Source organism: Somniosus microcephalus, chromosome 2 (genome assembly GCF_052327205.1).
Source record: "Somniosus microcephalus isolate GS21.2 chromosome 2, FLI_Smic_1.0, whole genome shotgun sequence".
Lineage (NCBI taxonomy): Eukaryota > Metazoa > Chordata > Chondrichthyes > Squaliformes > Somniosidae > Somniosus > Somniosus microcephalus.
Window position 1 is genome coordinate 15774106 of NC_140988.1, and position 12156 is coordinate 15786261.

The 12156-nt window shown below is 47.3% G+C and overlaps 1 protein-coding gene across 2 annotated transcripts; it reads right to left on the reverse strand.

Annotated features, from left to right (window-relative positions):
* Positions 1-311: 311 nt before the first annotated feature.
* On the reverse strand, positions 312-11589 carry LOC147122555 (uncharacterized). 2 transcript variants are annotated; one of them, XM_086006629.1, is made up of 2 exons: positions 11128-11589; positions 312-9136 (listed from the first exon to the last, which is right to left on the reverse strand). In XM_086006629.1, exon 2 carries the CDS (start codon positions 9021-9023, stop codon positions 4770-4772), a length of 4254 nt encoding a protein of 1417 aa, XP_085862755.1. In that variant the 5' UTR covers positions 9024-9136; positions 11128-11589; the 3' UTR covers positions 312-4769. The 2 variants fall into 2 exon arrangements, with proteins under 2 accessions (XP_085862755.1, XP_085862745.1); XM_086006619.1 differs by having other exon boundaries at positions 10835-11589.
* Between the last annotated feature and the right edge of the window lie 567 nt (positions 11590-12156).

The window sequence follows — 12156 nt, forward strand, 5'->3', positions numbered from 1 at the left end:
TCTTTTGTGCAAATTGGCTGCTGCGTTTCCATTACAACGGAGACTAGACTTCAAAAAGTACTTCATTGGCTGTAAAGCCCTTTAGGAGGTCCTGAGGTCATGAAAGGAGCCCCATAAATGCACCTTCTTTCTTTTTCTTTTTAGTCTAAGTGTCTCGGGTCACCTCATAAAACTGGCCACCCCCGCAAGGAATCAAAGGATGTCCGGTCCTTATTAAAGCGCATCACCGTGATGTAAGCCCCCAAAGTGTGGACTGAGTGATATACACAGTCGACAACACTGGCTTGTTGTAAGAAAGACAGACCCAATAATTGAAGTAAAAACAGTTTATTCAGGCCTGGGGAGCTATGGCTCTTGCGTCCCAACACAAGGCTCCAACTCCACCGAATCTCTTGAGGTTTACACAGTTATACACATATTCCGAGACCTCCTACTCCAGAGGTCCAATCGATTTAAAAGTCTATACATTAATCACTAATTAGGTGTGCCTGACTTCTACAAGGTAACCAATAACATAAGTTTCACTTTTCACTGTATGGGCCTGTGGCCCCTCTGATTTCTTGGAAATGAGTCATCAGGTCATGTGATTTCTGAGAAGCGAGACCCTCTCTCTCTTGACCACTACTAAGTTTCGTTTTTCCAGAAAAGGGTTATGTCATTGTCTCTTTTTGTAAGTTTCATCTCTTTAAACTGGTATGGTCATTTCTGCAATTAAACATACGAGTAATTAGTACATTTCATCTTTAAACATTTTACTGCGCAATTGCGTTCTACTAAACGTGCCCTTGTTACGCTCATTTTTAAATCTTACTTCAACCGCATAATTCAAGGCCTTTGGGAGAAAATTGAAAACAGAAATTCTTCCCGTATATCTTTTGTGTTTATTACATTTTTAACAGAAGATAGAAATGTAAAAATACAATGCATAATAATTATAAACAATGGAATAATTCTTTCAAAACAAACAAAAATGAACAAGTTTGCTGTGGTACATTTGTATTGAGTATCCTCAACTTAAATATCTGCAGTGCCAATAAAAGATAGGAAATTCTTGTTTAGCTAAATATGGAAATATGATTCATACATCAGTACATCTGCGTAAGTCAAGCAGAACAGATAAAACCCAAGAGAATGGCCAGTATGGCCCTCAAGGCCCTTATTGTGTATTATACAATGAGAACATTCTGGCCCCGATTTTAACTGCCCCTGCCTGGCAGAAACTGGTAAGTGGGTGGGGGGCAATTAAAATTAGGTCAGTCACTTACCCCACGCTGCCTTCCCACTGTGTGCTGATCTTAACCTGCTCTTTTGAGCAGGCGAGCGGGACAACTGCAGGAAGGAAGGGGAGGTCTGTCTTTAAATATGCAGATCGTGGCTGATGGTGTCCTCGGGACCTGATCTGCAATTTTAGTCAAGGGCCCGAGTGGGGGGATGGTGTGGGCGGAGGGGGTGGCATTGGAGGCAGTGAGGGCTTCCCTGTCAGTTCAAACCTACCGGGAGGTGGACCGTGGACCAGAAGAGATCCAACAGGCAAATGTGAAAATGTAATTTTAAGTTTCCTTGTGGGTCCCGGAGGAGCAGGTATGCACCTCCAGACCCCACAAGGAAGCCTTGGACCTCCCTTGCCCTTTACCTCGGGTCCTCGGCTACGACCTCCTGCCACCAACCTCCCACTCCCGCCCACCAGCCTGGTAGTGGATCTGGCTGGGACTCCGGGGATATTGATATAAATGACACCCAGCAATTAAGATCCATGTTCCTGGACTCCCCGGGTGCGCAGCCCGCTTCAGGGCTCATGTGCAACACACCCACCCCCCTTAAAAAATTGGGGCCCCAAGTTTCAGAGTAGACCACAGGACTTCCGTTATGGCTATCTCAGAGAGATCTTAGAACCATGGATTCAAGTTAATTTCTTCTTCGATTTTCCAATTGAACAGAAACGTTTTCTGAGGCAGAAGAGAGACCAAGTCTGTCGAGACTTTACTTTTGTGTCTTTCCAAGGGATGAGACTTGACTATTCCAATGCTCTTCCAGCCGGCTTCCCATCTTCCACCCTCCATAAACCTGAGCTCATCCAAAACTCTGCTGCTCGTATCCTAACTCGTACCAAATCCCGTTCACTCATCATCCTTGTGTTCACTGAACTACGTTGGTCCCGGTCAGGCAACACCTCAATTTTAAAATGCTCATCCTTGTTTGCAAATCCCTCCATGGCCTCGCCCTGCCCTATCTCTGTAACCTCCTCCAGCCCCACAACCCTCCGAGATCTCTGCGCTGCTCCAATTCTGGCCTCTTGCGCATCTCCGATTTTACTCGCTCCACCACTGGCGGCCATGCCTTCATCTGCCTAGGCCCTAAGCTCTGGAATTTCCTCCCTAAAAATCTCCACCTCTCTACTTCTCTCTTCCTTTAAGACGCTCCTTAAAACTTACCGCTTTCACCAAGCGTTTGGTCATCTGTCCTAAAATCTCATGTGGCTCGGTGTCGAATGTTGCTTGGTATCGCTTCTGTGAAGCACCTTGGGATGTTTTACTACGTTAAAGGCGCTATATAAATGCAAGTAGTTGTTGTTTGAGAAGAATACATGTGATTGGGAATTAATAAAGTCAACTATTTTGTCCCAGCAAATGGACACTTGTCTACCAGACCATCTGGGATGGTCCACTTCCATTCTACATCTTCAAAAAAGTGGGATCAAACGTAATTTTATTGGTGTTAAATGAGCTGTAACTGATAGGGATTTGATGCTTTTCCATACGTCAGCTGATTTTATTTGCAAGAATGTTGAGGCCTCATGGCCAAATCTGCATTGAACTTTGAACAGCGAATTATTTTGTGTTATGCCTCTTAGAACCTTTATGTTGAGTTTTTGTGCTCACCAAGGTGAAGGATAGGAGTGCTGGGAATGGACCAGTTCCAATTTTTGTCACTCGGTGTCAGCATTAATCACGTTCAGATCAGCGCCAGTGAAGCCCTCTTTTCTGTTCCAACCTCCTACTGCGCCCATGTGAATTGTTTTTTTTTTCATTTCCGACACCGTCTGTTTTTGTGCCTGAGCAATATTTGCCAGTTTGTGTTGAGTTGTTTGAAAGGCTTGTGTCATTGGTTCCTCACAAAGAGCTGAATTCAGACAACACACCTTACCTTACAGCAAACAGAGAGAGAGCTCCAACCTATTAATATGACTGGAATTCAAGTCCAGGCCTCACTGAAAGGACAATGTGTACTGAGGGAGTGCTGCGCTGTCGGAGGTGCCGTCTGTCAGATGAGGCGTTAAACTGAGGCACCGTCTGCCCTCTCAGTTGGACGTAAAAGATCCCACAGCGCTATTTCGAAGAATGGCAGGGGTGTTCTCCCCGGTGTCCTGGCTAATATTTATCCCTCAACCAACATCAATACAAAAGATTATCTGGTTATCATCGCATTCCTGTTTGTGGGAGCTTGCTGTGCGCAAATTGGCTGCCGCATTTCTGACATTACAACAGTGACTGCACTTCAAAAAGTACCTCATCGGCTGTAAAGCGCTTTGGGACATCAACAGGCTGTGAAAGGCGCTATAGAAATGCAAGTCTGTTAACTCTGAAGGAGGTGGGGTGGAGCAACAATGTAGCGGGGGGGGCGGCGGGGAGAAAGCGATTTGGGATACTGTGGAGTCGAGGGAGCATTCTTGCTGCTCCTGGCTACACAGCAGCGATTTTTTTTATTTTAAAAACTTAGCGGCACCTGCTCTGCTCGTCGCTATCCAATTCGACAAGGGGACCGAAAACAGGCGTTAGCCCCCTCATTTACATATATACGGGGCCAAACAGCTGTTTTAAGCGGCTAGCAGGAACTAGTCATTCAGTACCTCTAGTCACTCACTATATTTAGGGGAATGGATATAGCGAGGGTTTTTAATAGGAAACAGTGTCCTGGTTCAGTAAAAGACAAACAGCAAACAGTTGACATCAATAACACAATACAAAAAATGGCAGAAAACCTGACAGCTCTCGATACTGTCATCCAAAATACGGTACAACTAGTTATATATTTCACCAAGAGAGTAAGCTAAAACGTATAATATTGATATTTCTCATCATATATTGATACAATAAAAAGTTTACTAAATACAATATATTAATCCACGTATTTCATTTTATATGAAACTTATGCATCTGTGACAAGTGTTGCGCTCCTTCCCTTAATGAATTCAGAAAGCTGTTTAATACCTTGTACTTCTATGACTATACACTAGATGACTGCAACGTTGGCTCTACTTCAAAATGTTGCAATACTTAGCTGATTTTCAGAGGACATTGTACAGGCAACACAAAACTGTAATTGTCATGGGCTACATATGTAACCTTTCTCCCTCAAAGCATTAACAAACATTAAAATATATCAATTGTTTTCATGCATTGTAGGCCATCTTCTGTTAGTCGTGGACGTCAAGATGACGGCTACATATTCTTAAGTCCAAGAGTTTCCAGAATAAAATCTTCACAGACCAGTTACCTCTATAGTATTAATTTACTCATTACGAAATAAAATCTAACCACTCATTTTGACCACAAATGGTGGTCATTATTGTCAAATAGTCAACCTGCATGGTTCTTATTTTGCCTCAAGCAGACAGATGTACCACAGAACGGCCATGGAGAATAACGACACCCACTGTATGTATTTTAGGAAAAGAATCTGTAATATCGGTTCCACCTGTCCATGAACGACAAGTCCAGAAAAAGGTCACATGAAGTAGTCCGTCGCAAACAATAGTGCTACAATTCACATCAGTCAATCACAGAGGAAGGCTGTGGACGGACACAACACTGTGGGGACCTCATATTCTGTAGAACTGTCCTGAATATATTTTGCTGCCTCCTTTTGTTGGCTTTATTACCCCCGGGCATTGCATCCATAGACATTGATCTTTTGCTATGATTATTTACTTTGATTTGCTTCTCGTACTCTACGATCTGTCTCTGTAAGTGACACTGAATGGCAAATCCCAATGATTCAGGGTCAAGGGAGGCACCATAAACTTCCCAGGTCATGCCTTGCTCATCCCAGACCACATCCCGGACATTCTTTGACTGCGCTTTCTCTTTACTTGAATCGCTGGCCAACTGCTTTTGTTCAATTTTCACATCAATGCTATGTTTTGATTTCCCAGTCTTAAAAAAGTGAGAATGCTTACTAATATGGTGAGTAGTTTTTGATTGGCCAGATTGCTCATGAGTGGCATGACCAGCTTTTGATTGGGCAAATTTCTTACTGTTGTCATGTGACATTATTAATTGACCAGATTTTTTGCTGATGTTAGAATTCGTTTTTGATTGGCCAGATTCTTTACTGATGCCACAAAGAGCTTGTGGTTGGGCCGATTTCTTATTGATATGTACACCTTTTGATTGGCTAGATACGATGCTGGTGCCCTGGTCAGTTTCTGACTGAACAGATTCTTTCATGACATTGTAAGGGCCTTGCAGTTGGCCAGATCCTTTACTGATGTCACAAACAGCTTGTGGTTGGACAGATATCTTATTGATGTTCTGCGCATCTACAGATTGGCTAGTTTCCTTTTTGGTGTCATGCTTTGACTGAACATGTTCCTTTTTGACCGTGTAAACACCTTGTGGTTGGCCACACTTTTTAATCATGTCACCAGCAGCCTGTGATTGGCCAGATCCCTTATTGGCGTTATCTGCAATTTTTGACCGACCGGATACTTTTTGGATGTCTTCAGCAGTTTTTGAGCATATGGATGGCTTACTAATGTCAGGGACTATTTTTGATTGGTCAGGTTCATTACTGATGTCCTGTAGTTGGCCAGATTGCTTACTAATTCCAGGTCCCTTTTTTGATTGGTCAGATTCATTACTACTGCTCTGTAGTTGGTCATCTTTTTTATTGATGTCAGCGGCAATGTTTGACTGGCCAGATTTAGCAACGTTGGCTTGTGATTGGTCAGATCTGTTATCGAAGTTGGCAGCAATGCCCGATTTCTCATTAATGTCATGAGCACATTGGCCAGATTCCTTAGCAACACTGTATGAAACGGTGGGATGGCCAGATTCTCGGTCGATGCTGTCATTAATATTTGGCTGGTCTGATTCCTCACGGTTATCACAAGGCATGCTTGACTGTTTGGATCCCTTGTGTAACTTAGAAGTAGCCTTCGAGTGGTCAGATTGTGTTTTGAGCTTCAGGTGGTCACATGCTCCAGTTGCACCAGGTTCTGATTCATTAGCAATAGGGACAGATGGTGCCTGTCCATATTCTGGATCTTCTCTAGTATTTGGTAGCTCACTCCTGCTGTCGCAGCTAAATTTTAGATGATAATCAGGCTCTTTAGGGGGTTCCTGCTCATTTTCCTTTTTATCTCTAAAAGTAGCCTCTGATAAGAAAGATTCCACCTTGATTCCCTCCGCTGATTCCTCGCCGATTTCACAGATGATACTCGATTGTTCAGATCCTTCCATAAATGTACACGTTATCTTCAGTTGCTCTGACCCCCGGTAGATATCACTGCCACACACTGACTGACCATTGGCCAAAGTGAGTTTGGAGTTGCTGCTTTCTGAATGGACCTTCTGAGCAGCCTGGCAGTCACTCAGTGAGTTCCCCGCCAAGCCAGGCGCTGGACTCTTAGGGCTGGTCGCAGTGGATTTACACTGAAAACTTTGTAGGACAGCCTGGACCTCAACGTCCCGACAAGACTTGCTCCAATTGGAAGTGAAGGAGCTGCCTGGAGACTGGCTCGTCATTGTCTCTGCGTCTTTAAACTTGGACTCTTGTTGTTGAACTTTCCCCCTTTGGTTTGGCCCTGTATCTAATGGTTGCTTTGTTGGCTGGTACTCTCTGGGACTATCATGGGCAGACCCCGGCGTCCCCTTCGGCACAATCTGTTGCCCATGAGTTTCCAGAGGTAAGGCAGAGTCAGTTTTTGGAGGGGCTTCTCGGGCCTTTGTAAATCCCAATTGCTGCTCTTGGTTTTCAGGTTTAGTTTTAGAGGCCGCTTCTCCTTTCACAGTTGTTGGTTGGAGTCCATCCTTTATTGCAGGGTCTGGCTGCTCCCAGTCATTCTCACTCCCAACCTTCCCTTCCCCTCCCCTTTCAATGCCATACCATTCGGTTTGCTGGTTCTGGGCAGCTTTCAGGGGGGTTAAGTCCACTACTGATGGTGTGTTTCTCCCTCCCACCTCTTCACCTGAGGACTCTGGACCCTTCTCATTTCCTATTAGATCCTGGCTGTTGGTCTGCTGACTGCAGGTCTCAGAAAGTCCAGGATCACTACCCTTGGTCTGCTGACTGTCGGTCCCAGAAGGTCCAAGGTCACCACCCCTGGTCTGCTGCCTATCAGTCCTAGAAGGTCGAAGGTCACCACCCTTGGTCTGCTGATGGGCAGTCCCCGATGATCCAAGGTCACCACGCTTGGTCTGCTGACTGCCAGTCCCAGGAGGTCCAAGGTCACCACCCCTGGTCTGCTGCCTATCGGTCCCAGAAGGTCCAAGTTCACTACCCTTGGTCTGCTGCCTATCGGTCCCAGAAGGTCCAAGTTCACTACCCTTGGTCTGCTGCCTATCGGTCCCAGAAGGTCCAAGGTCACCACCCATGGTCTGCTGATGGACAGTCCCCGATGGTCCAAGGTCAACCTCTCTGGTCTGCTGACTGTCAGTCCCAGAAGGTCCAAGGTCACCACGCTTGGTCTGCTGACTGTCAGTCCCAGAAGGTCCAAGGTCAACATCTCTGGTCTGCTGACTGTCAGTCCCAGAAGGTTTAGGGTCAGCACCTTTGGTCTGCTGACTGTCAGTCCCAGAAGGTTTAGGGTCAGCTCCTCTGGTCTGCTGACTGTCAGTCCCAGAAGGTCCAAGGTCAACATCTCTGGTCTGCTGACTGTCAGTCCCAGAAGGTTTAGGGTCAGCTCCTTTGGTCTGCTGACTGTCAGTCCCAGAAGGTTTAGGGTCAGCTCCTTTGGTCTGCTGACTGTCAGTACCAGAAGGTCCACGGTCAACATCTCTAGTCTGCTGACTGTCAGTCCCAGAAGGTTTAGGGTCAGCTCCTTTGGTCTGCTGACTGTCAGTACCAGAAGGTCCACGGTCAACATCTCTAGTCTGCTGACTGTCAGTCCCAGAAGGTTTAGGGTCAGCACCTTTGGTCTGCTGACTGTCAGTCCCAGAAGGTTTAGGGTCAGCACCTTTGGTCTGCTGACTGTCAGTCCCAGAAGGTTTAGGGTCAGCACCTTTGGTCTGCTGACTGTCGGTCCCAGAAGATTTAGGGTCAGCACCTTTGGTCTGCTGACTGCCAGTCCCAGAAGGTTTAGGGTCAGCTCCTTTGGTCTGCTGACTGCCAGTCCCAGAAGGTTTAGGGTCACCACCTTTAGTCTGCTGACTGTCAGTCCCAGATGGGCCAGGGTCAGCACCCTTGGTCTGCTGATGGTCAGTCCCAGATGGTCCAGGGTCAGCACCCTTGGTCTGCTGATGGTCAGTCCCAGATGGTCCAGGGTCAGCACCCTTGGTCTGCTGATGGTCAGTCCCAGATGGTCCAGGGTCAGCACCCTTGGTCTGCTGATGGTCAGTCCCAGAAGGTCCAGGGTCAGCACCCTTGGTCTGCTGATGGTCAGTCCCAGATGATCCAGGGTCAGCACCCTTGGTCTGCTTTGCTTTTACTACACTTTCTGTCTGCTTGCCTGGGACTACTTCTGATGGGTTTGGAGCCACGGTGTCTTCCTCTGCACCATCCCGACTGCTGTTCCCTGCGCCTGGCTCCCTCTGCTGTCCCAGTTCTCCTCCACCGTCGCACTTGTCTCGATCTCCATTGGAAGATTTGCTGGGCATATCGCCTTCAGCTTGGCTGACTTCAAATGTAGAAGGGGCCGAGCTGATGACGCTCTCTTTGTGCCTGGGGGAGGAGCTCAGCGCCTTCTGTTGGTCTGGAGAGGTTGGTTTCTGTTGGTTGTGGTTACAAGTGCTTCCTCCAAGGCCCAGTGCAGCTGTTAACCTCTGCACCGCCTGAGTGTTCTGGGCGCCTGGTACAGTCCCCATCCAGCCCTGCAATCTCCAGTGCTCCTGTTCTCACTCGGGGTCCCACAAACCGCAGCGTGAGCCTTTTATTATTCTTTTCTCGTGTGATTTTCCTCAGGAGCCCATGCACTTCCCTGAAACGACAAGGAATCATGAGAGAAAAATCCAGGATGTGAATTATACCATATGGGGGAGGGGAATTAAAGTGCCCCCCACCCCCAGTCAAAAATAATTAACTTTACTAAAGCTTTCTGAAATATCTGACACACCTATTATATGATCCTGTATTGGAGAATTTCAAGGACTCATTGTCATATTTTGTCAATAGTTGTAATGGAAATTTGATCAAGCGTCAAATATAATTTTAACCATTGCGATATTGCATCATTCTTAATTAATAGCATTTTAAATCCAGTTTTAAATGTGTGAAATGCAGTCCGCCAGTTGTCACTGAGCTGCCACATTCTATGTCACGATTGTTTATTTCAGAGATTACATGCTTGAAAAGTACATTCTGTCTAAGGTGCTCTCAGTCGCACAAAATAATAAGCGTGCTATCTAAAAGATCTTTCCCCGTTCAGTATAAATTACCCAGTAGAACCTACCTATTTCACAGCGAATGATGTGGCTTCCATGAATCACACGCATGCTCAGACACATAAGCAAAGACACACACACATGGACACACACACAGACACACATACAGACACACGCGCACGTACAGACACACAAGCACAGACACACACACACGGACACACACACACAGACACACACACACAGACACACACACACACACGCGCACGTACAGACACACACACATAGACACACGCGCACGCTCAGACACACAAGCACAGACACACACACACGGACACACACACACAGACACACACACACACAGACACACGCGCACGTACAGACACACACACACAGACACACACATATACAGACACGCGCACGCACAGACACACACACATAGACACACGCGCACGCTCAGACACACAAGCACAGACACACACACACACAGACACACACACACAGACACACACACACAGACACACGCGCACGTACAGACACACACACACAGACACACACATATACAGACACGCGCACGCACAGACACGCGCACGCACAGACACACACACACACGGACACACACACATACAGACAGACACACGCGCACGCGCAGACACATACACACATGCACAGACACACGCCGACACACACACACATACAGGCACACGCGCACGTACAGACACACACACTCACAGACACACACACGCACATACAGACACAGACAGGCACAGACACACACATACACATATAGACAGGCACACACGCAGACACACATGCAGACACAGACACACACATACACAGAGACACAGACACACACAGAGACACACACAGAGACACAAACAGACAGACACACACACATAGACCCCCCCCCACACACACACACACACACACACAGACTCCATGTCGTGGCTCCTCATTTGTATTTAAAATAATGTTCACTATTTCCTTTAATAGCCGAGTATCCCCTGAATAATCAATACATTAGTTTAGTAAAACCGAGGGGGGGCGCGGGGCGGTTTAATTCCTATATTTATTTCCCCAGACACAGCATCGACCTATTTATAAAGCAAAAGTATTTTGAACTGAAAGCTGGAGTGCTGGCGAGCTCCCAGCAAGGAGAGCACAGCGCTGAGAGCAAACATGCGTGACATTGGAAACAGAAATCCGGCGAGCTCGTTATATCCAGCCAGCCACACATGAGAGCAAGGTTACGGTAAAGGTTCTCGGTGCATTCCCCGCCCCCACACACATACACACACCTTGCATTGAGGAAGCGAAGAGTTTTTTTTTTGCAATTGCGAGTTCAGACAGCACCGGGTCCGCTGCTCTGTCCGGTGGCCCCCGGGGGCTGGTCTGCCGGAGCGCTTTGTCCCTCTCCCTCTCCCTCTCCCTTGCACCTTTGCAGAAGCGGGGGAAGCCACTCGTTCACCGGTGCCTGTGCGAACCAGGCAGGACGGCAGCGCTCGAACGGGACATGCTGGAGGAGACACCACTGCAGCGCACACTGCGGCTGTGAGTCTCGCAATCCAAGGTCTCCTGAAAACGCACTCACCTCCTCTCCCCCGGGCTCCCTCGCTCTCCTGCTTGTCTTCCTCCCAAGGAGATCAGACCCTGACCTTGCAACAACAACAACAAAAAATCCAATAATCTTTATAAACAGCAATCCAACTCCAAAGGTGCTCAAGTGAAGAGCCAGAGAAGACCTTCCAAAGGGCAACTGACAGATTTTTGCAGTTCTTTCCAAACGCAGGGCAAAACTGGTCTTTGCAATGTAAAGGGCTCCATGTAGCTCAGAGGAATCCTCAGAAAAGCGGCACCGAACCTGCAGTCGGCGTAACCACGTCAGGCTAAACCCACCCACTGCTTCTCGCTGACTTCATTCATTTCCAATTTGTTTCGACGCGGAGCCCTGCTTGGGGCTGACAGCATCTCGCCCCTATTATTTCTTTCTTCTTTGCAGCACATCTGAATCTAGGCTAGTGTCAGCCCGGGCTCAGTGGGGAGCAAGCTCGCCCCCCTGATGTCAGAAGCTTGTGGGCTCAAGTCCCACTCCAGAGACTTGACCACAAACATCTAGGCTGACACTCCCAGTGCAGCGCTGAGGGGAGGCTGCTCTGTCGGAGGTGCCGTCTTTCAGGTGAGATGTTAAACCGAGGGCCCCCGCCCTGTCTGCTCTCTCAGGTGGATGTAAAAGATCCCACGCACTATTTCAAAGAGCAGGGGAGTTCTCCCTGGTGTCCTGGCCAATATTCATCCCTCAACCAATATCACTAAAACAGATTATCTGGTCATGATCACATTGCTGTTTGTGGTAGTTTGCTGTGCGCAAATTGGCTACCGCGTTTCCTACATTACAACAGTGACTGCACTTCAAAAAGTACTCAATTGGCTGTAAAGTGCTTTGGGACATCCAGTGGTCTTGAAAGGTGCTATATAAATTGGGGGTTACCATTGATCAGAAACTGAACTGGACCAGCCATATAAATACTGTGGCTACAAGAGCGGGTCAGAGGCTGGGAATTCTGCGGCGAGTGTCTCACCTCCTGACTCCCCAAAGCCTTTCCACCAGTTGTACAGGGCC